This window comes from Perognathus longimembris, chromosome 4 (genome assembly GCF_023159225.1).
Source record: "Perognathus longimembris pacificus isolate PPM17 chromosome 4, ASM2315922v1, whole genome shotgun sequence".
Taxonomy (NCBI): Eukaryota; Metazoa; Chordata; class Mammalia; order Rodentia; family Heteromyidae; genus Perognathus; species Perognathus longimembris.
In genome coordinates this window covers 11,896,798-11,922,921 of record NC_063164.1, presented here as the reverse complement: position 1 = coordinate 11,922,921, position 26,124 = coordinate 11,896,798, and the positions used below count along the sequence as shown (strand labels likewise).

Below are 26,124 nucleotides of genomic sequence, written 5' to 3'. Positions count from 1 at the left end.
TCTGGGCTGTTCTGAACCAGGATCTCTCTGCAGGCTGGGGAGGGAACATTCCCCACAATGGCGGGGTGGGGGGGCAGGTCCAGAAGCCCCGTTCCCTCAGTGCTTGACATAGTCACCTCAGTGACTGACATAGTCACGGTATCAGGTCTTGCTGTGAGACTGCGTCTGATTTTCATGCGGCTTACAGTGAATGCTTAATGTCTTGGTTCTTTAGTGTGACATTTATATATTTTTCAGAGTTTTTTTTTTTTTTTTTTTTTGTCAGTCCTGGGCCTTGGACTCAGGGCCTGAGCACTGTCCCTGCCTTCTTTTTGCTCAAGGCTAGCACTCTGCCACTTGAGCCACAGTGCCACTTCTGGCCATTTTCTGTATATGTGGTGCTGGGGAATTGAACCCAGGACCTCATGTATACGAGGCAAGCTCTCTTGCCACTAGGCCATATCCCCAGCCCTCAGAGTTTTCTTTTTAATCACTACATGGGACCTTGCCATTGTTGATTTGAAATCAGAGAAGTGCATGACTAGAGCTAGGCGTGGTGTCACACACCTGTAATTCCAGCAATGCAGGAGACTGAAATAGGAGGATCACAGGTTGGGACCAGTCTCTGGGTTATGTAGTCTTAAAAAAAAAAGAAAAGCTAGGTAATAAGTTTCAAACTTTTGAAGGCCAAAAGCCATTCTTCTTTTTTAAACCAGTCCTAGGAACATCTTGGCTCTTAAGTATTTTTTTCTGCTAGTCATGAGGAATGCACAGGTCATAGGAGAGAACACAAATAATCACAACTTTGATTAAATGAACTTCATTTTTTGGTTATGAGAAAGCCATCAGGCGGCATATTGTCTAACCTCTTTAGCAGCCCATTAATTTGACTATTTACCGTATACATTGCATGTCATTTTCCTCTAGACACAAGGAATGGGGGTGGCAAACCAGTAGATGTCAGTAATTCCTTGTAGCCAAAAAACATTTAATTCATCAGCCTCGTTTATGTATTTCTTCCTTTTGTTTTTACATTTTGTCATTTGGAACAGTTTGCAAACCTACACCCTTACAGTTTCAGAAGTGCTTTGATTTGGATGAAATTAAATGGTTACTTTGCCTTTTTTTTTGGTCGGTTGTGGGGATTGAACTCAGGGCCTTGGCACTGCCCCTGAGCCTCTTTGTGCTCAAGGCTAGTGCTCTACCACTTGAGACAAAGCATCATTTCTGGTTTTCTGGTGGTTGATTGGAGGTAAGTCTCATGGACTTTGCTGCTAAAGCCAGCAAAGCCAGTCTGGGCAGGAAAAGTCCTAGTGAGAATCCAATTAACCACTGCCAAAAACCAGGAGTGGAGCTGTAGCTCAAGCTGTAGAGTGCTAGCCTTGAGCACAAAGAGGCTCAGTGACAGTGCCCAGGGCCTGAGTTCAAGCCCCCCACCCCCCAAACAAAGGTGCTGGAGTGAGAAGATGAAGATGAGAAGACTTTGGTGTTGTACTTAAGAGTCGCACTTAATTATCTATCTTTGCCACATATTTAGTAAATTGCTGAGTTCCTCTTAACAGTAATGAACAGGACACACTGGTTAGTTTTCTTTTGTGTCTTAATATATATCCTGGGACAAAGAGAAGCAGTATATTGACGGAGCTGCTGAGAAGAAGTGAAGCTGATTGGTAATCAAAGAAGGCTTGTCTGAATAAGTTATGGTTAAGCTGAGACCTGAACAGAAGGAATCAGCTTCTGAGAGCTGGCTGTAGGGCCAGTACAGTACAGTACACTAGAAGTTTGAGACAGGAATAATCTCTAAGGGTGACACTGTTCAAAAGGAAACATATGCATTACCTGACTTAACATAACCTGACCCCTCTGTATGTGACCTTTACAATAAAATTGAAAAAAATTAAAGAAAACACAAAACAATAATCTGTTGAGTGCAGTTCTCAGCCCATCTATAACAAGGCAGACTCAGAGTCTGCCTTACCTTGCCTGGCTCCACTGTAGCCTGCCTGAATTCAGGGCAGAAGATGAGGCTATCCTGACAGGAAGTGAGCCAGGCGAGTGCAGTCTTGGTCTCTAGGCCTTGCTAGGACAGGGGGTGGGTTGGGGAATCCGCTACACCTTCTATGCAGAGTGCGAAGCAGGGCACTCACTCGTGAGTTGTAGGGGAAGAGGAGTGGAAGCAGTTTGCTCAGTTGGTGTGGAATGAGGACGAACATGGATTAGGATGTCAGGAGTGAATGGAGGTGGAAAGAAATGGCTGGATTTAGGGTCTGTTTTGTGAATAGTGGATGGAACCTATTGATAGACTTGGGAATGTGGTGTGGAATAATTCCTAAGCTGTGTGGAGCAGTTGGGCCAGGGGGATGAGGGGTGGCACATTATTCTCTGCTGTCCTAGGAAGGATACAGCGAAAGAGAAAAGGGAAGGAGAATGAAAGCTTTGGAGCTTGCTACTTGTGATGTGTCTATTGGACCATCTTCATTGAACATTCAAATTGGATATTGTTGGATAGCCAAGTGGGGACTGTCAAAACTGAAGATGGAAATTTCCAGAAGCTCTTTGAAGCAAAATCCTTGAGTGTCTGGTATTTGTCAGGAACACTCAGCCATGTGGTCTAGAGTGCAGTGATGCGTCGTGGGAGTTACATTCCAAGATAGGTGATAATCCGCAAAGTAGCAGTGTTAACGTTTACTTTATTATTTATGTACATTTTAAGGCTTTATAAACTCCACTGTCGTATAAGCCTTTCCCACTCTCTTATTAACCTTTCCTACACTCTTAAAAACACTTCCTTTGCTCTTAAACACTTTCTACACTTGTAAACCTGTGCAATTTTAACAACGTATGCAGTTCTCTCTGGGTACCAGTGAAGTATGCATAGCTTGAATGGTGACGATCATGAGTCACATTGCTGCCCATTGCCGACGGTGATGAAGGTGGTGCTGATGAGATAAATGTACTGCACAGCCAAGCAGAGCACTGCAGCGCAGGGCCTTCATCAGGTGGCTCAGTATCTTGGCCCTGGGCAGGACCTTCTATTTCTGCTAAAGGCCTAGGTGTAACTGATCTTTTCATCTGAGCGGGGAGTTGCTGGTGCTTTATTTTTGATTCTGAGTGACATGCCACTGGTTTGCACTGATTGGAACGAAACATTCTTCAGTCACTGCTGAAATTCTTTGGCCATTCTGACTGTGGTTCCAAGATGATCATGTGTTAGGCCAGCTGCCTCCTCTTCAACCCGTAGTTCGTCTTGTTCCTTATCCTCGCCTACTCTGTCAGGTCTTCGTCTGCCATTGGTTGTGAGTGGACACCGTCAGGATTTCTATCATTCAAACCATCTCCCCCAGTAGTTTTGCCGGCTTCATGGTCTTAGCTACTGCAGAGTGATGGACTTCATCAGGAGAGAATCCTTTATAATTGTGGACCACTTCTAGACACACTTTTTTTTTCTAGCTGGCATTTACTGTTTATTCTTCATCTCCTTTATGGCCTTCTGAATCTTTAAGGGGCACGATACAATATTGTAGTCACACCCAGTGTATGCCTTTAGTGAGAAGTTTCCATCTGAGTCTTAGCTTCTGCAGGGCATTTATGCGTGTAAAGTGCCTTAAAAGTGTGAATAATGCCTTGATTCATGGGCGGAAGAAGCAATGTGGTGGTTGGGGCCCCGAGCGGTATCTGGACACCATTAGGCAATAGATCTGGCAGCGTGGCCTCCAGCGTTGTCTGTGGTCAGAAGCACTTTGAACTAGATGTTTTTCTCTGCCAAATAAAGCTTAACCTCCGGGGTAAAGCGCTGTTGGAACCAAGCCGCCGAGAGGAGTTTGCTGTTCCTGGCCTCGGGGTTGTGCCAGTACACAGGCAACACAGTCTTACGTTTTTTTTTTTTTAAGGGCCTTTGGGTTTTTTGCCTTCTAAATAAGCCCTGGGTTTATCCTAACGCCCGCAGCATCGTCACACATACTCAGAGCTACTGGATCTTTTTGAGCCTTAAAACCAGGGGCTTTGTCTTTGTCTTTCATAATCAGAGTGTGAGACAGTATCTATTTCCAAAATAAGCCTGTCTCCATGTTAAAGACTTGTTCAGCGGGCTGTGAATGTGACCTAGTGGTAGAGTGCTCGCCTTGTATACGTGAAGCCCTGGGTTCAATTCCTCAGGACTACATATATAGGAAAAGCCAGAAGTGGCGCTGTGGCTCATGAGGTAGAATGCTAGCTTTGAGCAAAGAGAAGCCAGGGACAGTGCCCAGGCCCTGAGTTCAAGCCCCAGAACTGGAAAAACAAAATGAAAAAATTTGTTTAGGCTTGTAGCGCCCTTCCTTAATTGGTTCCGGCTTTATCCACAGGCAGCTTTTCCATGTAGAGAAATGCTCTTGAGTCCAAGCGGCTTTAACATTTGTCAAACCAGCTCTTGCTGGTAGTGAGTGGGGTTGGTCTGGTGGGAGAAGCACTGGACATCCTGCTTCTGCATTGTTTGTCCTCATCTTCATCACCACTGTGAACATCCTCCCTGCTTTCTGCAAAACTATCGAAGTTTCTTGGCCCTGGTCTGTATGGTGTTGGTATCCAGTGAGATGATTTTTTTCCTGCTGTCATTTATCCACAGGGCAATGCTGACACTATCCTCACAATGGCATTATTGTGGGAAGTGCCCGCTCTCTTTGCTTGTTAAAATCATTATTGCCCTAGGCCTAATTTTTAAAAAATCTTTATGTAGTGTACAGTAGATTCTTTGATCCTGTAGTGGCCTACAGGCTTCCTTTAAACATGTTGAGAAGTTCCACCTTTCCTTGGTAAGCATCTTCCTCTGGTGGCTGGGTTTAGGCCACAGGCCTTAGAAGGTGCAGGACCTTGAGTGGCACTGTGGCTTGAAATTCAAGCCTTCACGAAAATTCACAGAACCACAACAGTGCAGAGCAACACTACGCACAGTGATCAGATGTCAGATTTTAGTTTGTATTTTGTTTTTGTATGTGAAGAAATTTTACACTTGAATCTGTGATTCCACTTCTTTGCCATATGGTGGCATCATCACTTGAATCTAATGCCTGTCGGAACACTAATCACTCTAAAATTTATATAGCCTGTTATTTTAATTCTTGAAGGTAGAAAGCAACTCATTCTTTTAAAATTAGTTAGTGTACATTAGTCATGTGTGGAGGGGTTCGTTGTGACAATTCTATACCTGTAAACAGTGTCTCTCCATCAGTCTCATCTTGTCATTCTCCATCCCCACATCGCCTTAAAACGGTGTCACCTGGTTTCGTTGTTCAATTTTCACCTACGCAAATAAACTATAGAAATGTTCATCCTCATTCACCCTCTTCATTAGGCCCCCTCCCCTATTTTTCGTTCCTCTCCTCTCCTTCAGTATTAGTTACATAGATGGTAACTGTTTCCTTTCCTTGGAATAGGCAATTCTTAACAATTGTAACCCATTTCCTGCACATTTTGGCCAAATTCTCATCTGTCTTTTGCCCCCCTCCACAGAGCTCCTTTTGAAGACATTGGAGCTCCCAGTGCTGAGCATTTCATGGGGGTACAGAGCAAGGTGAGAGTTGGGACCACCACAGCAACATAAATATCTCAATTCAGGTCCATTATCCATCTGAGGATTGATTGGCTGTCCATACTGTGGTTTGAACTCAGGGAGTTGTGATTGCTATACGGTGTTCTTTGGCTTGAGCTACATCTCTAGCCCTTAATGTTGCTTTTTCCTGGACAGTGTTGCTATTTTACACTTTCCACCAGGCCCAGCTTTTCTCTGTTGAGATGGAGTTTTCTGAGCTTTCTGCTGAGCTGGCTTGAAGCATGTTGAGTAGGTAGGACGACAGGTATGTACAGCTGTACCCAGCTGTTGGTTGAAATGGGGTATCACAAACATGCCTGGGCTCACTGTGGATGGCCATTCACCTGGTATCCAGCTTCTAAGGAGTTAGATTTTCAAGCATTATAGCCAAGGAAGAATTTTTTTCTTATGCTAAGAACTGGTAATTCATGCCTGTAATTGTAGCTATTCAAGAGGTTGAGATCTGAGCATTGCAGTTCAAAACCAGCCAGGGCAGAGACCCTTAAATATTCTGTTAACCAGCAAAAGCTGGAATTGGAGATGTGGCTCAAGTGCTAGAGTGTCAGCCTTCAACGAAAAAGCTAAGGGAACAGCGACAGTGCCAGATGATGAGTTCAAGCACCAGTGTCAAGCACCATAAATAAATTCTTAAATCTCATTGAATGGGACACTAGAGGGCAGCATTGTTCTTTATTTCATTTTTTTCTTTTCCTAACATCTAGAAAATCTCTTGACTGTTCACATTTTTAAAAACGAATATAGACAGCAATTTTATTTATGTGTTTATATTTTACTTTTTTTTGCCCAGGCTGGTCTGGAAATTACCATTGAGCCCAGCCTAGCCTTGGACTCAGGATTCTCATACCTCACCCTCCCTGGTGCTGGGTTTATAAGTGTGTGCCAACCAGTACATCTAGTCAAGTTATTTTCAAAGTATTTGAGATGCATGCTAACAATATAAACTGTACATACACCCACATACCCAACTGCACACATGCATTGCATGCATAATGTCTTTTTCATTATCTTATTTTGGGGGGGGGGCGGTGCAGTCTTGGGGCTTGAACTCAGGGCCTGAGCACTGACTTTGTGCTTTGTGTTCAAAGTTAGTGCTCTACCACTTGAGCCACAACTCTTACTTTCAGCTTTTTGGTGGCTAATTGGAGATGAGTCACATCTGACTGGCTTTGTGGCTCAGGCTACCTTTGAATCGCAAATCCTAATATCTCAGTATCTTGAGTAGTTAGGATTACAGGAGTGAGCCACTGGTGCCTGGCCTATCTTGTTACTATATGTAACAATTTACACTACCATTTAAGTTGAAAAGAATTTCTTTTTTTTTTTTTTTTTTTGCCAGTCCTGGGGCTTGAACTCAGGGCCTGAGCAATGTCCCTGGCTTTTTGCTCACGCTAGCACTCTGCCACTTGAGCCACAGTGCCACTTCCGGCAGTTTTCTACATATGTGGTGCTGGGGAATCGAACCCAGGGCTTTATGTGTATGAGGCAAGCACTCTTGCCACTAGGCCATGTTCCCAGCCCCACAGTGGGTACTTAAAGATTAAATAAAAGGACTTTGAATTATATAACAGAGACACCACTTGGTTGCATAAATAGAGACATACTTATTTTCTCATTCAGATAGAGCAGATAGAGCAGTTGAAATTGGATAGCCATAAATATTTCAGTGAGCTTGGGTAGTAGTGCCAGCTTTGGCTTAATGGATCATACTGTGCTATTGGGTATTGACATTCAGAAATTAAAGGGAAGTGTAATTTTGACATTAGAAGTGCTTAGTTACCAAGCTGTTTTAAATTAACACCTACATCATTTGAGTAAAAAAATAAGTGAATTATTAGTATATGACTCTAGAAAATTGAACTTTTAAAAATTTTGTTGGTCATGGGGCTTGGGTGCTGTCCCTGAGCTCTTTGTACAAGGCTAGTAGTCTACTACCACTTTGAGCCACAGCTCCACTTCTGGCTTTTGAGAGATTAAGTGGAGATAAGAGTTTCATACTTTCCTGCCCAGCCTGGCTTTGGATCAAGATCCTCAGATCTCAGCCTCCTGAGTAGCTTGGATTAGAGTAGCTAGGATTATAGGTTTGTGCCATGGGAGACCAGCAGAAAGTGAACTTTAAAATCCCATCACACTTGGATTTGTTGATTTTTCTCCTCCTCTCCCTCCTTTGTTTCCTTCCTCTTCTTTCATGATCTCCCTTTTCGAAAAGGGTCTTGATAGGTAGACCCAAATGGCCCCACATTCCCAGCACTGCCCCAGTACCCTGAGTGCTGTGGGCTGTAAACATGCACCACCACAAAATCAAAACTACGGCCAAAGACGTGCATAGGATTCTAGTTGTCATAATAGAGGATACCACAAAGCCAATTTTAAAAATAGTTCTGTTGAAACCTCATTTTCTAGCATTGATTGGGAAAAACATACAGCTTTCTATTTGTTAAAATTTGGAACATATTCTGATTTATTTGTGTTAAAAGGTATTGTGGTTTTTCTTGTTTTATCAGGTTATTCTTGGACACTATAATTGGCTCTCCTATGAAGACGTCTTCATTCGAGCCTTTAATTTTGGCAATGGCCTACAGATGTTGGGCCAGAAACCAAAGACCAACATTGCCATTTTCTGTGAGACCAGGGCTGAGTGGATGATTGCTGCGCAGGCGTGCTTCATGTATAACTTCCAGCGTATGTGGGCTTCTTGTCTTCTGAAAGTGGATTTAATGTCATTTAAGAGTGATGATCCTTTCTTCAGTAACATTTCACTCATAAGAGTTTAACATGCTGATGTTAATTTTCACCTTGAATCCAGTTAGTGAAGAACTAACTCCTTGGAATTATTTTGCTCTGTTTTGGAAGGAGAACCAGTTGTGGAGCATATGAACCACCCAAAGGTCGTGCAGGGCCTGGAACCTTTAATAAGGAGTTTTTTGTATCTAGAGCAGTAGATGTACATTTACCACCTCTCTAGTTCCCTTGTGAAGTTACTGATCATTGTGTGAACACATTTTTGTCAGTGTCAACACGACCTCTAAAACTGGGAACATGATGCTCTGGGTTGCAGGAGAGGCTGGGCTCTCAGTGTGATGGTATCGAGCGGGAATTGGGATGCCTCAGGCTTAGAAGCCTGGTGCCAAAACATCACTGTGATCTTGGACATGTCTTATCTTTGACGTGAAACAGACATTTTCAATAGATTTCTTGGAAATTCTTAAACTTAAAAAAATAAGTTTTGTCTTTTTGTTTACAGAGGTTAGAGTGTACCTTATATTTCAAAGAATTATTTTTTTCATAGTCATATTATGTCAGGCAGAAAAATAAAAGTTCATGTTACTGTTTATATTATATAAGCTCACTATTTCTAAGGTTGTTTTTGTTTAGATCTTTTTGTTTTTGTTTTATTTTTTGCCAGTGCTGGGGCTTGAACTCAGGGCCTGAGCACTGTCCCTGGCTTCTTTTTGCTCAAGGCTAGCACTCTACATCTTGAGCTACAGCACCCCTTTTTGGCTTTTTTTCTATATATGTGGTGCTGAGGAATTGAACCCAGGGCTTCATGTATACGAAGCAAGCACTCTACCACTAGGCCATATTCCCAGCCCCCTGTTTAGATCTTTTTACAACTAGAATACTTAGTGCTAACATTTCATTCATATTCAGTCTATCATCTTAATTCTGTGTTCTCTTACTACTATGTAGCCACTGATGAAGGTATTTCATGTCAGTGTATGAGAGGTTACATGGTGTTTTGCTTTATGGTTTGTGATACATTGGAGTAAGTGACTTGTGCTTCTTTTCTTCCTAGTTGTCACATTATATGCCACCTTGGGAGGCCCAGCCATTGTTCATGGATTAAATGAAACAGAAGTGACCAATATCATTACTAGTAAAGAACTTTTACAAACAAAGTTGAAGGTAAGATCTGCAGTTGTAACTGTTAATGCTTTAGGACTTCTTACTATGAATGATCCTTAGTTCTTTTATGATATTAAATCTTTAATATTTTACACACTTTTAGGTATATGATTGTTTATTCTTTGGAACATAAAAAGTCACTTTCGTATGTATTTATTTTCAGATAATCTAGACTTACACATAGTTAATATTAATATGCCTTTGTCTAAATTGAACAGGCTACAACTTTATTTTTTATTGTGCCTATTTATTTTCTCATCTATCCTAAATAATTTTGAAGGGCTAAATAACTAATTTATTTCTGAGTAATGATGAACTTTGATATGTTAAGTGTTACAAAGGAAGTTGTTTCATGAAGTTACAGGGAAAACCATTTCCTTAGTTTCCTGATTGAGTTCCTGTAGTCCAATAACACCTGTAATATTCTTTCTCTTCATTTTGTTTGTAAGTGAATTCTCTTCCTCCATATATATTCTTGTTGTTAACCTCTTGAAAACATGAGGGACTTTGGGCTGTAGTTCATTCTGCTATGCTTAGAATTTGTGGAGTAGTAACTAACTTGTGATTATGATTTTATCAAAGAAAAGTGGTATGCCCAGCAAATATAATGCTATAAAATAGTAAGTTAAATAAAATATAGTAAATTAAAAGTTAATCTCAGTCCTCTTGCTTTGTTGAGGTAAGAGATTAATAAGGCAGTGAATGTGGTCAACTCCCCTTCTTGTGTTCTGCACTGTTTGCTAACCCAGGGAATAAGGAACATGACGAATGCTTTGTCCTTCCAGGATATAGTTTCGTTGGTCCCACGCCTACGGCACATCATCACTGTTGATGGGAAGCCACCAACTTGGTCCGAGTTCCCCAAGGGTGTCATTGTACACACCATGGCTGCAGTGCAGGCCCTGGGCGCAAAGGCCACTATGGGTATGTCACACGCCTCTCATTCCCGGGAGCAACACCATGGCCAGAACTGTGCCAAGGATGGATTCTGAAGTTAGATCAAATGGCACATCGGTTTTGTAGATATTGAGGTAGAAGCTAATTCTAGGAGTACTAGACTTTAAAGAAAGGCTTCAGGAAAAATACATTAATGTTCTAAAGGTAGTGTGAATTTGAAATTAGAATGGTTCATATTGTTCACTTTTCAATTTCATCTTTTATGATAGTTTTAGGGAGTTTTATAAGTTATGCCATTAGATTTACCTCGAGTGCTATTCTGTTGATAGATAGGGCAGTTAAACCTGGAGCCTTTAACTTCCTCTCCTTTTTTCTATTTGCCCTTCCCAGAGGGGTCAACTTTTTTGTTGTTGTTGGTGGTCATGGGGCTTAAATTCAGGGCCTATGTGCTATCCCTGAACTCGGCCTCCTGAGTAACTAGGATTATAGGTGTGAGCCACCAGCGCCCAGCTAGTAACAGCTTTTTAATTTCCAGCTACCCTATCTAGGCATGGTATTGTAGAAGTTACACTGTCAAGCATTAGGAAGTGCTAGAGTATTTTTAAGTTTTTTTAGGACATTGGAAAAGCTTAGGTCTCTTTTCAAGGACAAGGTTACACCAATGTTAGTGGTATACCATCATGATGGTCACTTTGAGCATGTTGAATTTCAGATGCCAGTGGGAAGTAAAAATGTTGCTATTTACTGAGCAGTGGCATGTACACATCCACTCCTGAGTTCACTTTGGGGTTAAGAAGTTTAGTTGCTAGAGGAAGGTAGGTTTTCAAGATGGCTGTAGGAGGCAGAGAATGATGGTGTCTCTGGCTGTTGAGGCCTAGGTGTAGAGGAAGGAAGAAGCCATGCACTGTGATTCTTTTATAAAACATCTTGCCTGGCTGGATAGGAAAGAGGGTCTGTTCTTTTGGGAACACATTTAAAGATTTTTTTTTTTTCTTGGAAGTTCCCATGTATGGTAGTTCTAAAATTAAGACAAGTTGTTGATGTCACCCATTTCTTTTGGTCTGTTGCTGATCTTAGAGTGATAGGCTTGTGACTCTTGGTGGGAGACATTGTTTTGTAATCCTGAAACCTCGAGTGTAACCCGGAGGTTGTCTTTCAGCACATGTCTTGGTATCCTAGTTTAAAGCCCTTTTATTTCTCAGTGGAATTAATAGAATAGCCTTTGTTTTCCTAAAAAATAGAATTTACGTCCCTTATCTCTTGACTACTATGTCAGTATTTTGTTGAGCTTGATTTTCAAAGTGGTTGGTAACATGATTGGGTTTTCCAGAAGTGGACATTTGTTCTTTTCTTCAATCCAGAGGTACAGCCTCATGGCAAACCATTGCCATCGGACATTGCGGTCATCATGTACACGAGTGGATCCACGGGCATCCCGAAGGGCGTCATGATCTCCCACAGCAACATCATCGCCGGCATCACCGGCATGGCGAGGAGGATTCCCAAACTGGGGTACGTCGCAGTGAAGGGACGCGGGGCCTCGGTATTAACCATCGTGTCCATCTGGTTCTCTTTGGAATGTCTGCACAATAGATGTTTTCTAAGAACAGTAAGATTAGATACAAAATAATTACATTTGTGAGGTTTAGAGTTTATAGGTCCTTGCTTCATTTATTAATTTATTTTTAAAGTGTCAATTTTGTAGTTAGAAATCCCTTACTTTAGCCAGTTGATATGGTTGTCTGACATGTAGAATCATGTTTAAATCAAAATACAGTTCTAGTGAACAGGTAGCATAATGTGTTCAGTTTTGGGTTCAGGTTTTGGAGGCAAATCCCAGTGGGAGGAGAGGGGAGGCTATTGGAGTGCGAAGATGGAGAGATCGCAAAGGGAACATTCCCAAGGCTGGGATCAGTATTGTGGTGGCTGATTTGGTGCAGTAGCTGGATGCTTTTCAACAAGCTGTATGCCAAGAAACAACACAGGCACAAACAGTGAACTCTTACCGCATTGAATTTAGGAATGGATTGAGCAATTTCTTGTATGCATACACTTTAGGGAAAAAAGTTGCCTCAGAGTTCTCTCAGAGTTCCTTCAGAGCTCCTTCAGAGTTTTGCCTCAGTTGCCCTTCATAGTTTACAAGTAGTATCAGTTCTTAAAAAGTACGTGTGTGTGTGTGTGTGTTGTGTGTGTGTGTATTTTTCTTACATATTAAGATAGAATTTGCTAGTTACAATAAATTCCCCAAGCAAGACACTTCTATATCCAGAGACCATCTCCTTCATGACCTCTTTTGTCTGCACACCTCACCCCTCCTGGGCCCTAGCACTTTGCTTTTTCAAAGCACTTGGCTTGTGGTTCAGGTTGAGCGGTAGCCCTTGGTTCTTGACACTCCCAGTCCCCTTATCTGTCTTCTTTGTCTTCCTTGTCTTCCTCTCTCCACCCCCAGTGGGAAGCCCAAATGGATGCTCTGAGGGCTCTTGCATGCGCCTTCAAACTTGCTCCTGCTCAGTCACTTCAGGAAGAGAGCGCTCCTTACCTTTGCTTCCTGCCTCTTCTCTTTTCAGAGAGGAAGATGTGTATATTGGGTACCTGCCCCTGGCCCATGTTCTAGAGCTAAGTGCCGAGCTTGTTTGTCTTTCACATGGATGCCGCATTGGATACTCTTCACCACAGACGTTAGCAGATCAGGTAAGTTAAATGTCAGTGACTGGAAATACAAAAAAATTATTTCTAGCATTCCCCGTCCTTCTCTTCCTTCGCCCCTCCCCTTTCACCCCTCCCTCCCTCCCCCCCCAAGTCCCCATCAATATGACAGTTAAGCTCTTGCATTTTGTTTGTTAGAATATTACTACATTAAAAAGACACTATGCTTATTTCATTTTAAAAATACATATTTTATTTTTATCACTTTTTCTATTTTATAGTCTTCAAAAATAAAAAAAGGAAGCAAAGGAGATACATCCATGTTGAAACCAACACTGATGGCAGCTGTTCCGGTAAGAACTATCTTACTGAGTAGTACTAAGTATCACCAGCAGTGACCATTCTGGCATACTACATAGTACTGAGTATCACCAGCCACAGGGGCAATGTAGACTTTATTCCATACCAGTTGTCACTTAAGCCTTAAGCTTTTCAAGATTATTTTCCTTTATACTCAGTTTCAGCTTCTGTGTCATTATTGGCCTCTTGTAGTGGTTTTTATGGTACCTGTTATGTGCTGATTGTTACTGTTTGAAATGTTGGGGATCTAATCAGGGGCTTGAATGGTCACATCAAGAATGATTACACAGGGGCTGGGAATTTGGCATTAGTGGCAAGAGTGCTTGCCTCGCATACATGAAGCCCTGGGTTCGATTCCCCAGCACCATATATATAGAAAATGGCCAGAAGTGGCGCAGTGGCTCAAGTGGCAGAGTGCTAGCCTTGAGCAAAAAGAAGCAAGGGACAGTGCTCTGGCCCTGAGTCCAAGGCCCAGGACTGGCCAAAAAAAAAAAAAAAAGTGATTACATAGGGCTGGGAATGTTACCTAGTAGTTTAATGCTTTCCTTGCATACATGAAGCCCTGAGTTTGATTAACGTCAGCACCACATACACAGAAAAGGCCAGAAGTGGCCCTGTGGTTCAAGAGGTAGAGTTAGCCTTGAACAAAAAGAAGCCAGGGACAGTGCTCAGGCCCTGAGTTCAGGACTGGCAAAAAGAGAAAAAGAAAAAGAATGATTACACAGCTCCTCCAAAGTCGAATATATTTGCATTTTGGATATTTCATTATAATTAAGTATAATGTCCTACTAAAATTTTAGTTCACTTATAAATTATTGAAGTTGTAGAGGGACAGTTTTTTTGTTTTTAAAGTGTAAGTTACAGTAATGGACTTAGCAAGCAAACCACTAGCCATGGTCCCTTTATAAGATAAAATTAGGGCTGAGAATGTGGCTTGGCAGTAGAGTGCTTGCCTAGCATTCATGAAGCCTTGGATTCTATTCCTCAGCACCATATAACAGAAAAAGCCAGGAAGGGGCGCTGTGGCTCAAGAGATAGAGTGCTAGCCTTGAGCAAAAGAAGCCAGGGACAGTGCTCAGGCCCTGAGTTCCAAGCCCCAGAACTGGCAAAAAAAAAAAAAAAAAAAAGTTAGATTTTTGAACTATTTTAAATAATTCATTTATGTCACCAAACTTAGTTTGTAGTTCAAAAATAAATAAGGTAAGCTAGCAAAGCAATAAAGAATTAATAGTGGAAGGATGAGTCTATAGCTTGGTAGTAGAGCACTTTCCTAGCCCATGTAAAGCCCTGGATTTGATTCACCCAAACCAATATATTCCTGCCTGATCGTAGTATTCCTGTATGTGTCTAGATAAATTTCTGCTATTAAAATTATTTTTGCCAAGTTATAATTTTAAATCTAAACTACTTGGTCCTGATAGAATGTTACCTTTTAAAATGCAAAATATTAATTCATTATATCAAATGAATTTCATTTTTATCCATCCAGGAAATCATGGATCGCATCTATAAGAATGTCATGAATAAAGTGAATGAAATGAGTAGTTTTCAACGGAATCTGTTTATTCTGGCCTATAATTACAAGATGGAACAGATTTCAAGAGGGCATAGTACGCCATTGTGTGACAAGTAAGCTGCTATGAACTGTGTCCTCAGCCCTGCTCTCAAAATGTGCTAATTCGATTGAAACTGATGGCTTTCTTAACTCCTTCCCAGCTTGTTTTGAACAGTAAACTTGAAGTTGTAGTGAAATTTATGAGTTAGATAACAGTATATTTATATATGTATATAATTCTGATAAAGTTAAAAAATAATTTATTTCTTTTAATAAATTTCATAAAGATATAACATTTTTGAATGGTAATAAAAACATAGTATATACTGTGCATGTAATGATATGTATTCTATGCTTATGAAGTAAGAATAATTTTCTGGCCGTAAATTAGAGGCATATATTACTGTATAAAATTAAGTCTGACAATTTAAATTTATTTGCAATATTCAAATATTACTTGAAAAGTTCTTTTTCATTTTACTATATATATGTACATATATATATATATATATATTTTTTTTTACCAGTACCAAGGGTTTGAACTCCAAGCCTTCTGCTTGCTTGGCATGCTTGCTCGGCTTGCTTGTTTGGCTGGTCCTGTTCCACTTGAGTCACACCTCCAACCTGGCTTTTTGCTGGAGATGCTGAGACAGAGTCTAATGGGACTTTTCTCCCTGGCTGGCTTTGAACCTTGGTCCTTTGGATCTCAGCTTCCTGAGTAGCTAGGATTATAGGTGTGAGTCACTTGAACTAGGCTTTCTTGAGAAATTGTTTCAAGGAAATCATATTCTGGTTGAACTACTAAAAGTTTATATTAAAGTAGTGGGTCAAGAGAATCTCCTGAATTTGCTGTGTAACTGATAGGTCATTTAATCTCAATATATTACATAACAACTGAGAGATTGATTAGTCTAAAGATTTAGAAAATAGTATTCAGCTTTAAAATTCTGCTTAATTTTTTTGTTTCTTTTTAGCTTTATTTTCCGGAAAGTTCGAGGCTTGCTAGGTGGAAATATTCGCCTTTTATTGTGTGGCGGTGCTCCGCTTTCTGCAACCACACAGCGATTCATGAATATCTGCTTTTGCTGTCCTGTTGGTCAGGGGTATGGACTCACCGAATCCACAGGGGCTGGAACAATCACAGAAGGTCAGTGCTGCCCGGGAGATGTCCTCTGAGTGTCCGAGGCAGGGCTACACTCCAGGCATCATGTTCTCTGAGTTATTCTCTAAAATACCTTGGAGAAGAGTAGTAAAAATTTGCGTGTAGTAGAGTCGTGGACCATTCAGATAACTATAATTACTGATCAAAGTTGTGAGGTTCTTTTCCTGGATCTTGGGAGCCCTCTTTCTCTTCAGCTTGTCTCAGAGCTAGAATTGTAAACAATTTAAATAGGGTTTGGTAGCAGAAGTGGCCACAGGGAGACAAGAGCAGTCTCCTTGGGAGATAGTGCCACACAGAGAGAGGCATCTGCTCCGGTGCTGTGAGGCCTACTAAGAAAGTGTCGTGGGCATCCCATCATCCTGTGAGATGGGGCTCCAAACACTCTCCAGCTAGCAGGGTTGGCAGTTGAAGCTGTGACGTGGGTCTGTTGTTGCTGGAGATTCTGAACGCTTGTGATTTTAATTTTTTTAATATATTTCTGCTATTGGTGTTTTGGACTCAGGGCTCATGTTTGCTTGGCTTGTTTGCTTGTGCCTGGTGCTCTGCCACTCGGGCTACACCTCCTGCCTGGCTTTTTGTTAGTTAATTGGAGATTAACTAATGCATAAGCAGCTCCTCACGCTTATTCCCTGGATTTTTCTGCCTAGACTGGCAGTCCTCAGGACATTGTGCTCCCCAGAAGCTAGGATTTTAGGTCTGAGCCAATGGGACTGGCTTATTGGTGTTCATGTGCTCCTGGGGCCTGATGCTGTCCTTGGATTCTTTGTTTTGCTCAATGCTAGTGCTACCTCTTGAGCCATACAGCTCCACTTTCTTTTTTCCCCCTTTGGAATAGTTTATTGGGCAGTAGGGTTTCGTGGACTTTTCTGCCAGGGCTGCCTTTGAGCTGTTTATCTTCAGACTCAATCTCCTGAGGAGCTTAGGATTATAGGCGTGTGAGATGCCAGCACTTGGCTAATTTTTTTTTAAAGATTATTTTAATACCAGTATGCAATTCAGTTCCCTTCCCTTCCCTGCCTTTTTGCATATGGTTCACAGCGAAATTTGAAGGTATGTTAGTTTGATACACAGTAAAGACCTGTCTCTGAATTAGTTTTATCTTCATGCTGGATTTTGCTGTTAGGAGTTTGGCTACTTGTGGGGCTTTTCCAGTCTTTTAGTGGGAAGTCAGGACTGTGTACAAAACTGCTTGTGTAGACCACACAGCCTGTGGTTCTGCTCTTAATGATTCTGTGCGGATTACTAAGCTACGGGGTCAGTCATCATTCTTAATGAATTAATTTTGAAAAAACAAGGTAATGTTTAACTACTGTTCTCACGTGTTTCTTCCTTTTGTCCGTCAGTGTGGGACTACAATACTGGCCGAGTGGGAGCACCATTAGATTGCTGTGAGATCAAATTAAAGAACTGGGAGGAAGGTAATATAATACCCTGTGTGAACCACAAAGGCTTAATTTTCATAAGATAAAACTTTAAAATTATAAACGTGTTTCATTTTCTGCATTCCTTTAGGATGCACTATCACCCACAAGTGCTTGCTTTTATCCTCCCCTGGCCCCTGCTAGTCCTGGGCCTTGAACTCTGGACTTGACGCGGTCCCTGAGCTTTTTTTTCTAAAGCGTAGTGCTTTATCACTTGAGCCACAGCTATACTTCTAGCTCTTCTGGTCATTTATAGAAGTTAAGAGTCTCACAGACTTTCCTGCCCGGGGGTGGCTTCTAACTGTGACTCTCAAATCTCAGCTTCCTGAGTAGCTAGGATTACAAGTATTGTGAGCCACCAGTGCCCAGCTGTTTTTATTCTTTCAAATGCCAGTATTTTTCTAAAGCTACATACATAGTACGTTTATTTTGCTTATTTCAAAAGTGATTCTGAAGAAATACAATTGTTTTCTTTAATTTTTCTTAGTAACAATCTTGGCACACAGACTTGAGAAATGAATGTGCCAAGTGCATAATGTTAGTAAATTAGGAATGATCATAACTGTATTTGATGAGTAAGAAAATCATAAACTTGGGGCTGGGGATATGGCCTAGTGGCAAGAGTGCTTGTCTCGTATACATGAGGCCCTGGGTTCAATTCCCCAGCACCACATATACAGAAAATGGCCAGAAGTGGCGCTGTGGCTCAAGTGGCAGAGTGCTAGCCTTGAGCAAAAAGAAGCCAGGGACAGTGCTCAGGCCCTGAGTTCAAGCCCCAGGACTGGCCAAAAAAAAAAAAGAAAAGAAAATCATAAACTTTATTTCCTGAGAATGCTTTGTTTTCTCTGAGGTGTCCAACCTATAATTATCAGAAAAGTTTTCACTATAATTTCATTAAAGCTTATGCTTATTCAATTTGAAACATCACTTTCAGTAGTTTTATTTATATTAAAGTGTACAAGTTATTTGTGGTTTATTGAGATGTACTTTCCTTGCATAAAGTTTTAGCTAATTTTGGCAGTATTAGGTAACAGTGTTCAATCAATTTAAATTTTAGTCAGTCTGAGATTACCTGCCACATTAAGTCTTTGTAATATGTAAAGAGATTTGCTTTATTATTTAATACATAGCACTACTTTTTACAATCGTTTTCTTAGTATATTTAAGGCTTACACACAGAAACTTTAAAACAGTTTGTTCATGTTGTCTGTAATTAATGTAATAAATAGCGATAGTTGGATTTTAGAATATATATTTTCTTGTAATAGTATCCCAAAGGACACAAATAATTATTACAAGGCCACTGAACTTTTACCCTTAGTTTTTTAAAGTTATATTATTTTAGATTGTTATACAAAAGAGTAAATATTGAACATGTCAGTTTATAAGTAAGTGCATCATGATTAATATCATCCCTTCCATTATTCTTCCCCATCCTTTCCAGTTCAAACTTGCCCTTCATTTTTCCTAGTTTCATAGGCTACTTGTAGGTTTTATATTGATAAGCATTATTATCACAGGCTGCCTTCTTTCCTTTGGGAAACTTCAATTGAAGTTTGAGTTAACACATGATACATCTAGGAATCAAAAGAGTGAGTTAATTACACATATTTTGTGTTTATTAGGTGGGTATTTTAATACTGATAAACCACACCCCCGAGGTGAAATTCTTATTGGTGGCCAGAATGTAACAATGGGATACTACAAAAATGAAGCAAAGACAAAAGCTGACTTCTTTGAAGATGAAAACGGGCAGAGATGGCTCTGTACCGGAGATATTGGAGAGTTTGACCCTGACGGTTGTTTAAAGATTATTGGTGAGCCATTTAATCTTTTCTTGAAAGTGAATGTTTCTCAGGTGGTTTTGTGCAAGAGGTATATGGTATGTTTTTTAGTAGCTCTTTAAGGGTGTAAGATTATATCTTCTTGTTAATGACAGTCTGGTCTATTATCTCTGGAATATAATTTCTTAGTTATTTCTAGTTATTTTATTTGTCTTGCCAGCAGACGTGGGCTTGAACTCCAGGGCCTGGGAGCTGTCCCTGAGAGCCCAGAACTGGTGCTTTACCACTTGAGCCACTGCACCACTTCTGGCTTTTTGTTGCTTGATTGGAGAGAAGAATTTCATGAACTTTCTCGTCTGTTGGCTTTAAACCATACATTGTTGTTGTTTTAAATAGGCAGTGACTTATTTTATCCTGGGAACCCTCTCCTGCTTGTGAAGGGAATGTTCCTTTTTGTGAATCTGGGCATCTGTAGGTCAGGCCTCTTTTCCATGATCTTAGTCTTTACCCTTGCCCAAGAAAACAGAGGGAAGCCTGGCAGCTCAAGCACCGGGCCCATTGGATACAGGGACACACCTGTCAGCAGACAATACCTGTCCACCTGGTGATGGGGGACCATTACATAGAAATTGTTCTTCTTAAAAGACGTTTGTAGATGGATATGGAGGCTGACTCTTTCTTGTGTCTCAGTGCTTCAGATGGGAGGGTGAGGCAGGAGCATTTTGACTACCAGGGCAGTCTGGCCCTGTCTCTTAGGAATAACCACCATTTATATGTATTAAAGTATTAATGTTCTCACTGTTCCTCTCTGTCTTTGTTTTGCACAGATCGTAAAAAGGACCTTGTAAAACTGCAGGCAGGAGAATATGTTTCTCTTGGGAAAGTGGAGGCAGCTCTGAAGAACCTCCCTCTGATCGATAATATTTGTGCATATGCAAACAGGTAAGAAGGGTGAATTTGTGATGTTGTTCGGTGAATCATTAAGCATTTCCATGCAAAAATTTTGCCTATGCAAAAATTTTTAAGAACTCTGCCTCTTGATTTCTGAGCCAGGCTTCTGCCTTACAGCCATGTACTAATTCTTTGCGTAGAATGCCTCCCCTCACCTTCCTCTGTTTCCTGCTTTCCATCTCTTGTACTGTGTGGTGGAATCACAGTAAGCCTAACCTTTTTCTGTTGCTCTGATGCCTTTAGCTCCCTGTCCTGGTGTGCTGAAGCTCCACAGAGCTGTCCAGAGGTGTTGGTCAGCAGCCCACTGTTCAGTACTTAACTACCTCGCCTGCTCAGCACCTGGGCAGAGATGGGAGTTGGCCACCTGAAGCTCTGTGAAGCTGTAATGTAACATACACTTACTGTAGCCCATTGAAGCTTGGGAGGGAATTGTAAAGTCAAAATTGCAGAATTGCGTGATTGGGAATGTGTGTTGGAAATTGAGATTAGAAATATGACTACACTAAACAATCCACACGGTCATTATTATCTGTTTGGGTGGGATGACTTTATATTTTGTGAGTAAGCCAATGAATCTGTCAAAAGAGGTTGTTGATATAGTTATTAAGGGAAAATAAGATCAAGTTTCAGAAGAACCAATTTAGAAAGAGGCTTTGCCCAAGTTGTAGATGAAGTTCAGAATGAGTAACAAAAAAATCTCTGATTTTGGAGGTTCTTTTTGGTCAATCCTGGGGCTTGAACTCTGGGCCTGCACACTGTTCCTGAGCTCTTCAGCTCAAGGATATAGTTCTGTACCACTTGAGCTACAGTGCTATTTCTGGTTTTCTGGTGGATAATTGGAGATAAGAGTCTCACGGACTTTCCTTGATTTTGGAGTTTCTTGTATCTTGGAATATTTGCACAGACTTTAGCCAATTGGGTCATGTGTACTCTGGTTTCCCAGTGATTTTGCCCTGTACCTGGCCTTCGGTGGTCTCTTCAGCACTGCTGTAGATCTGCATGTAACTAGACCACAATGACCAGGTCTATCTTTTTCTTCCTGATGCAGCTGCCATTTCTTCAGGCTAAAGTTGTTATGGTTTTCCCAGAATGTCTGCCTCTGGCGTACTCAGAGTTCCTCTGTCTTTACAGATTCTCACGATAAGGAAGTGGACATGGTCACGTTATTTTGCTTTGCTGTCAAATTTCTTTAGATATAATTTCTAACTATCTTAGATTTTATTTTTAACTTACTGCTTTTTCTTGGTCCATTCCTGGGATTTGGACTTAGGGTCTAAGCACTGTCCTTGGCTTCTTTTTGCTCAAGGCTAGCACTCTACCACTTCTGGCCTTTTCTGTTTATGTGGTGCTGAGGAATCGAACCCAGGGCTTCATGTATGCTAGGCAAGCACTCTACTGCTAAGCCATGTTCTTAGCCCCTGCTGTTATTATTATTATTATTATTATTTTTTTTGGCCAGTCCTGGGGCTTGGACTCAGGGCCTGAGCACTGTCCCTGGCTTCTTTTTGCTCAAGGCTAGCACTCTGCCACTTGAGTCACAGTGCCACTTCTGGCCATTTTCTATATATGTGATGCTGGGGAATTGAACCCAGGGCCTCATGTATACGGGGCAAGCACTCTTGCCACTAGGCCATATCCCCAGCTCCCCTGCTGTTATTTTTAAAATAGGAATTTCTTAATGTTTTAATTTTCTTCTTAAAAATGCATATTTGGTACCGTATTATGCATTGGTGGACAGCACTATTAACTCTTGAGAGAGAAATAGAAGCATTAGCACTCAGGAAGTACAGTTTTAAAATGGTGTTTGCTTAGGTACACATTTGCTTACATTACCCGCCCACATTCTAGAATAATCTGGAGGCCAATTATTACTAAAAATACATACAGTAACACACACACACATATATATATGTATATATATATATACTATATACTTACATATAATAGTGTGTAGTTATGCTAAAGTACCGGAATGTATTATGAATCAAATAGTAAGGCTAGCTGCTGTGAGAGTTGTTACCAAGTAGGGCCCATGCATTAAAAGAAAATAATAGACAATGTCAAGATCAAGACAATCAGCTACTTCAGTTACTATGTATACTATTTTGTTCCTTAGCTAAATTCTCCTTTATATATTTCAGTTATCATTCTTACGTCATTGGCTTTGTTGTGCCAAATCAAAAGGAACTGACAGAACTAGCTCTGAAGAAAGGACTTACAGGGTCTTGGGAAGACCTGTGTAACAGCAGTGAGATGGAAAACGAGGTCCTTAAAGTGCTTTCCGAAGCTGCTACTTCAGGTGAGACCTCTTGTCTGGACTGATTCCAAGAACAGGTGGGAAGAGCATGCCCCCATTTCCTGTTCAACGCATGCTGTCTGGCCTCCATGCCTCTGGGCCATTTTCAAGAGATGCCTGCATCTCTTGAAAACCCTCTCCTGGGCAGCTCGCTTACCTACTCATTGGTCCAGTCCTTTTGTTCCAGAATTGGTTTGTTCTTATAGATGATTTTTTTGTTTTTTAAATGTGTTTATATTATTGCATGTTTGTAGCCTCAGTTCATGAATTACTTTTGAACTTTATTAGTTGCCTTTTGTCTACTCTCTGTCGTTGGCTTGTATTTAAAAAGGCTTTTTGTTTGTTTTATAGTACCAGAGTCAGGAACTTGAGCTTTCTAACACTTGGGGCACACCAGCTCCTCCCCTGCCATTTTGTTTGCTTTAGTTACCTTTTCCATAGATAGGGTCTCACATTTTTTTTTTTTTGTCCAGGCCATCCTTAGAACACAGTCTTTTACTTATGTGTCCCAGGTAGCTAAGATCACATGTGCACACTGCCATACCTGGCTTATTTGTTGAGATGGGATCTTATTAGCCTAGAACTAATACAAGCTCTGCCACTTGTGAGCTAAAGTACCTGTTTTCATCATTAAGCTTTTTTTGGGGGTGGGGTGGGGAGGGAAGGGGAATGTAGTAGAAATTACACTGAATAAGCAGGTTCTCTACCAGTTGAGCCTGCTTCTATTTGGGGTGGGGGTGTCAGTCGTGGGGCTTGAATTCAGGGTCTGGGTGCTGTACCTGAGCTTTTTCTGCTCAAGACTGTTCTTTTCTGCGCACCACTTTGATTTTTTGGTGGTCAAATGGAGATAAGAGTCTCACAGACTTTACTGCCAGGGCTGGCTTCAAACGTAATTCTCAGATCTCAGCCTCCTGAGTAGCTAGGATTATAGTGGTGAGCCACAGATGCCCCGCACATTGATTATTTTTGAAGGAATGTCTTATTTTTACTTTGCTTTATTTATTTATTTTCTAAATTTTTATTTATTTTTGCCAGTCCTGGGCCTTGGACTCAGGGCCTGAGCACTGCCCCTGGCTTCTTTTTGCTCAAGGCTAGCACTCTGCCACTTGGGCCACAGCGCCATTTTCTATATATGTGCTGCTTGGGAATTGAACCCAGGGTTTCATGTATATGAGGCAAGCACTCTTGCCACTAGGCCATATTCCCAGCCCAGGAATGTCTTATTTGAATTCCAGAGCAACCCAGCCCAGGCTTCTCCATGACACTAAGGATGATAGTACTTCTCCAGTAGCTGAGGTGCTGGAGATGGAGTCTCCTAAGTGACTTCTCTTATGTGTCTTTCCCTTGGCTTTTTTCACTCAAGGTTGGCATTCTACCACCTGAGCCACAGCTGCACTTCAGGCTATTTGGTGATTGATTGGATATAAGAGTCTCAAAGAGTTTACTGCTGGGGCTGACTTTGATCCTACATCCTCAGATTTCAGCCTTTTGAGTAGCTTAGGAGTACAGGCGTGAGCCATTAACATTCTGCTGAAAAACAACTTTTTGCCCAGACTGGCCTTGAACTGTGATCCCTCATGTTTTTGCCTCCCAAGGACCTAGGATGATTACAGGCTTGCACCACTGTGCCCAACTTCACTTTTATGAATTACTTTGAAGTATTTGGTAGTTTGTAAGTGCCCGTTTCTTAGGGGGGTTGGTTTATGGATAGTAAATTTGATCTTTTTAGTAGAACATTTTTCTCTTCGTGTGTCACTTCAAAACTGCATCATTGATTCTTCTTGCCTCTCTGGATTCTTCGCTCCTCTGTCTTCCTTCACACTGCACTTAACGATGTCTGCAGTTAGGAGTCCGCAGTGGTAGGAGAGCGCTCTGTCCTCACATAATTTACAGTGACATCCTGCTTCAGTCACAAGATTCTGTTTAAACTTGGTTTTTAATTTCTCAGTTATTCCAAAAGTATAGTTCTCTTTTCCTTTCTCCTGGATCCCAGCCCTGAAGATACATGATTTACAGCTTGGTGTGTGTCCCTCTTAGGCAACACATCTAGATAGATAGATACGTTATATTTATCTGGCTTGGGTTGCAATGTGATTTTTTAAAAAAGATTTTTATTTTAATATTGCTCAGATCTTTAATAATACATTTATAATGCCTATCCTTTTTTTTTTAATCTCAGCATGCCTGGAAAAGTTTGAAATTCCAGTAAAAATTCGCTTGAGTCCTGAGCCGTGGACCCCTGAAACGGGCCTGGTGACAGATGCCTTCAAGTTGAAGCGCAAAGAGCTTAAGACACACTACCAGGCGGACATTGAGCGTATGTATGGAAGGAAATGACCGTTCCCTTCGGCAGCATTGTTTGCTCCAGTGAGCTCAGATCAAATAGGAAAATACTTGAAATGCATGTCTCGACCGTGAGGCGAACTCCATTCCTCATCTTACACAGAAGTTGTTACTTCTCACATCACCATTTCTAACTGACAGGATTAGTAAAATATTAAGACAGCAAATTTGTGTCTGTCTCCTCTTTGCTCTCTTCCAACTTCACATTACCATCTATGACTGGACTTGTCAGTAGGAGAATTTTTCTCAGACATATTGGGAAGCAGTGATTTTAAAACCTCAAGTTTTTAAACATGATTTATATGTTCTGTATAGTGTTCAGTTTGTAACTTTTTAAAAGTTTGGATGTATAGAGGGATAAATAGGAAAAAATATAAGAATTGGTTATTTGGGGGCTTTTTTACTTATTGTATTTAAAAATACAAGAGTATTGATGTGAAATTATGTAAATTACAAATGCTTATGAATCAAATCATTGTTGAACAAAAGATTTGTTGCTGTGTAATTATTGTCTTGTATGCATTTGAGAGAAATAAATATACCTATACTTATGTTTTAAGAAATGGAGGTGTTGTGACTATATGCCTGCCAGCGTCTTGGTGGATATTGCAGGAAACAAAGAGGCAGAAGGTTGGGGCTTTATGGTGAGGAGAGGGAGAAGCCAGCAGGATGTGGGCTGCAGTTGTCGGCTACCAGGAAAGCTAGGGAAAGATCCAAGGAACAGGAAGCTATTAATTAGCCAAATGTATGTTTAGTTGTCCATATATTTACGAATATATCAGAATAGTATTCTACTCTAAACTTTGAAGTTTAATGTAGATATTTAATCATATCATTATAAATGACCACTTTTAAGCAGCTTCTATTGGGCTGTGTGTAGAGAGAAGATGCTTTGTCTTTGACATTGTCTACTACTAGAAAATGAAAGACTGTTTGATACTGGTACTCTTTACAAGAGAGAAGCCATACAAGAGACAGTATACAAGAGAGAATTCAACTTTATAATGAGGTAAGTTAAGACTTGATTTATAGTTGTTTTAGTATTGAGATTATTTGTGATCTAATCAAGAGTAGTACTCTAAATGAAGTATGCATAAATTAGAACTTAAATATATTGTGTTTTTCATAAGTATGTTTTTGATTCTCCATTACTTTTTTTTTAATGTGTGTGTGTGTGTGTGTGTGTGTGTGTGTGTGTGTGTGTGTGTGTGTGTTCTGGGCCTTGAACTCAGGGCCTGAG

General features: G+C 40.8%; 1 protein-coding gene across 1 annotated transcript in view; it reads left to right on the top strand.

The window, feature by feature from the left end:
• Acsl3 (acyl-CoA synthetase long chain family member 3) overlaps positions 1-25,437 on the top strand; it is a 39,418-nt gene extending 13,981 nt beyond the window's left edge. Inside the window, exons 4-16 of the mRNA XM_048344666.1 lie at positions 8,068-8,245; positions 9,360-9,469; positions 10,255-10,393; positions 11,728-11,878; positions 12,934-13,057; positions 13,294-13,365; positions 14,862-15,001; positions 15,902-16,074; positions 17,433-17,507; positions 19,136-19,327; positions 20,122-20,236; positions 22,387-22,544; positions 24,721-25,437. Of these exons, the coding sequence (XP_048200623.1) occupies positions 8,068-8,245; positions 9,360-9,469; positions 10,255-10,393; positions 11,728-11,878; positions 12,934-13,057; positions 13,294-13,365; positions 14,862-15,001; positions 15,902-16,074; positions 17,433-17,507; positions 19,136-19,327; positions 20,122-20,236; positions 22,387-22,544; positions 24,721-24,878 (1,785 nt within the window). The 3' untranslated portion in view covers positions 24,879-25,437. The remainder of the gene's footprint in view (positions 1-8,067; positions 8,246-9,359; positions 9,470-10,254; positions 10,394-11,727; positions 11,879-12,933; positions 13,058-13,293; positions 13,366-14,861; positions 15,002-15,901; positions 16,075-17,432; positions 17,508-19,135; positions 19,328-20,121; positions 20,237-22,386; positions 22,545-24,720) is intronic.
• Positions 25,438-26,124: the final 687 nt, after the last annotated feature.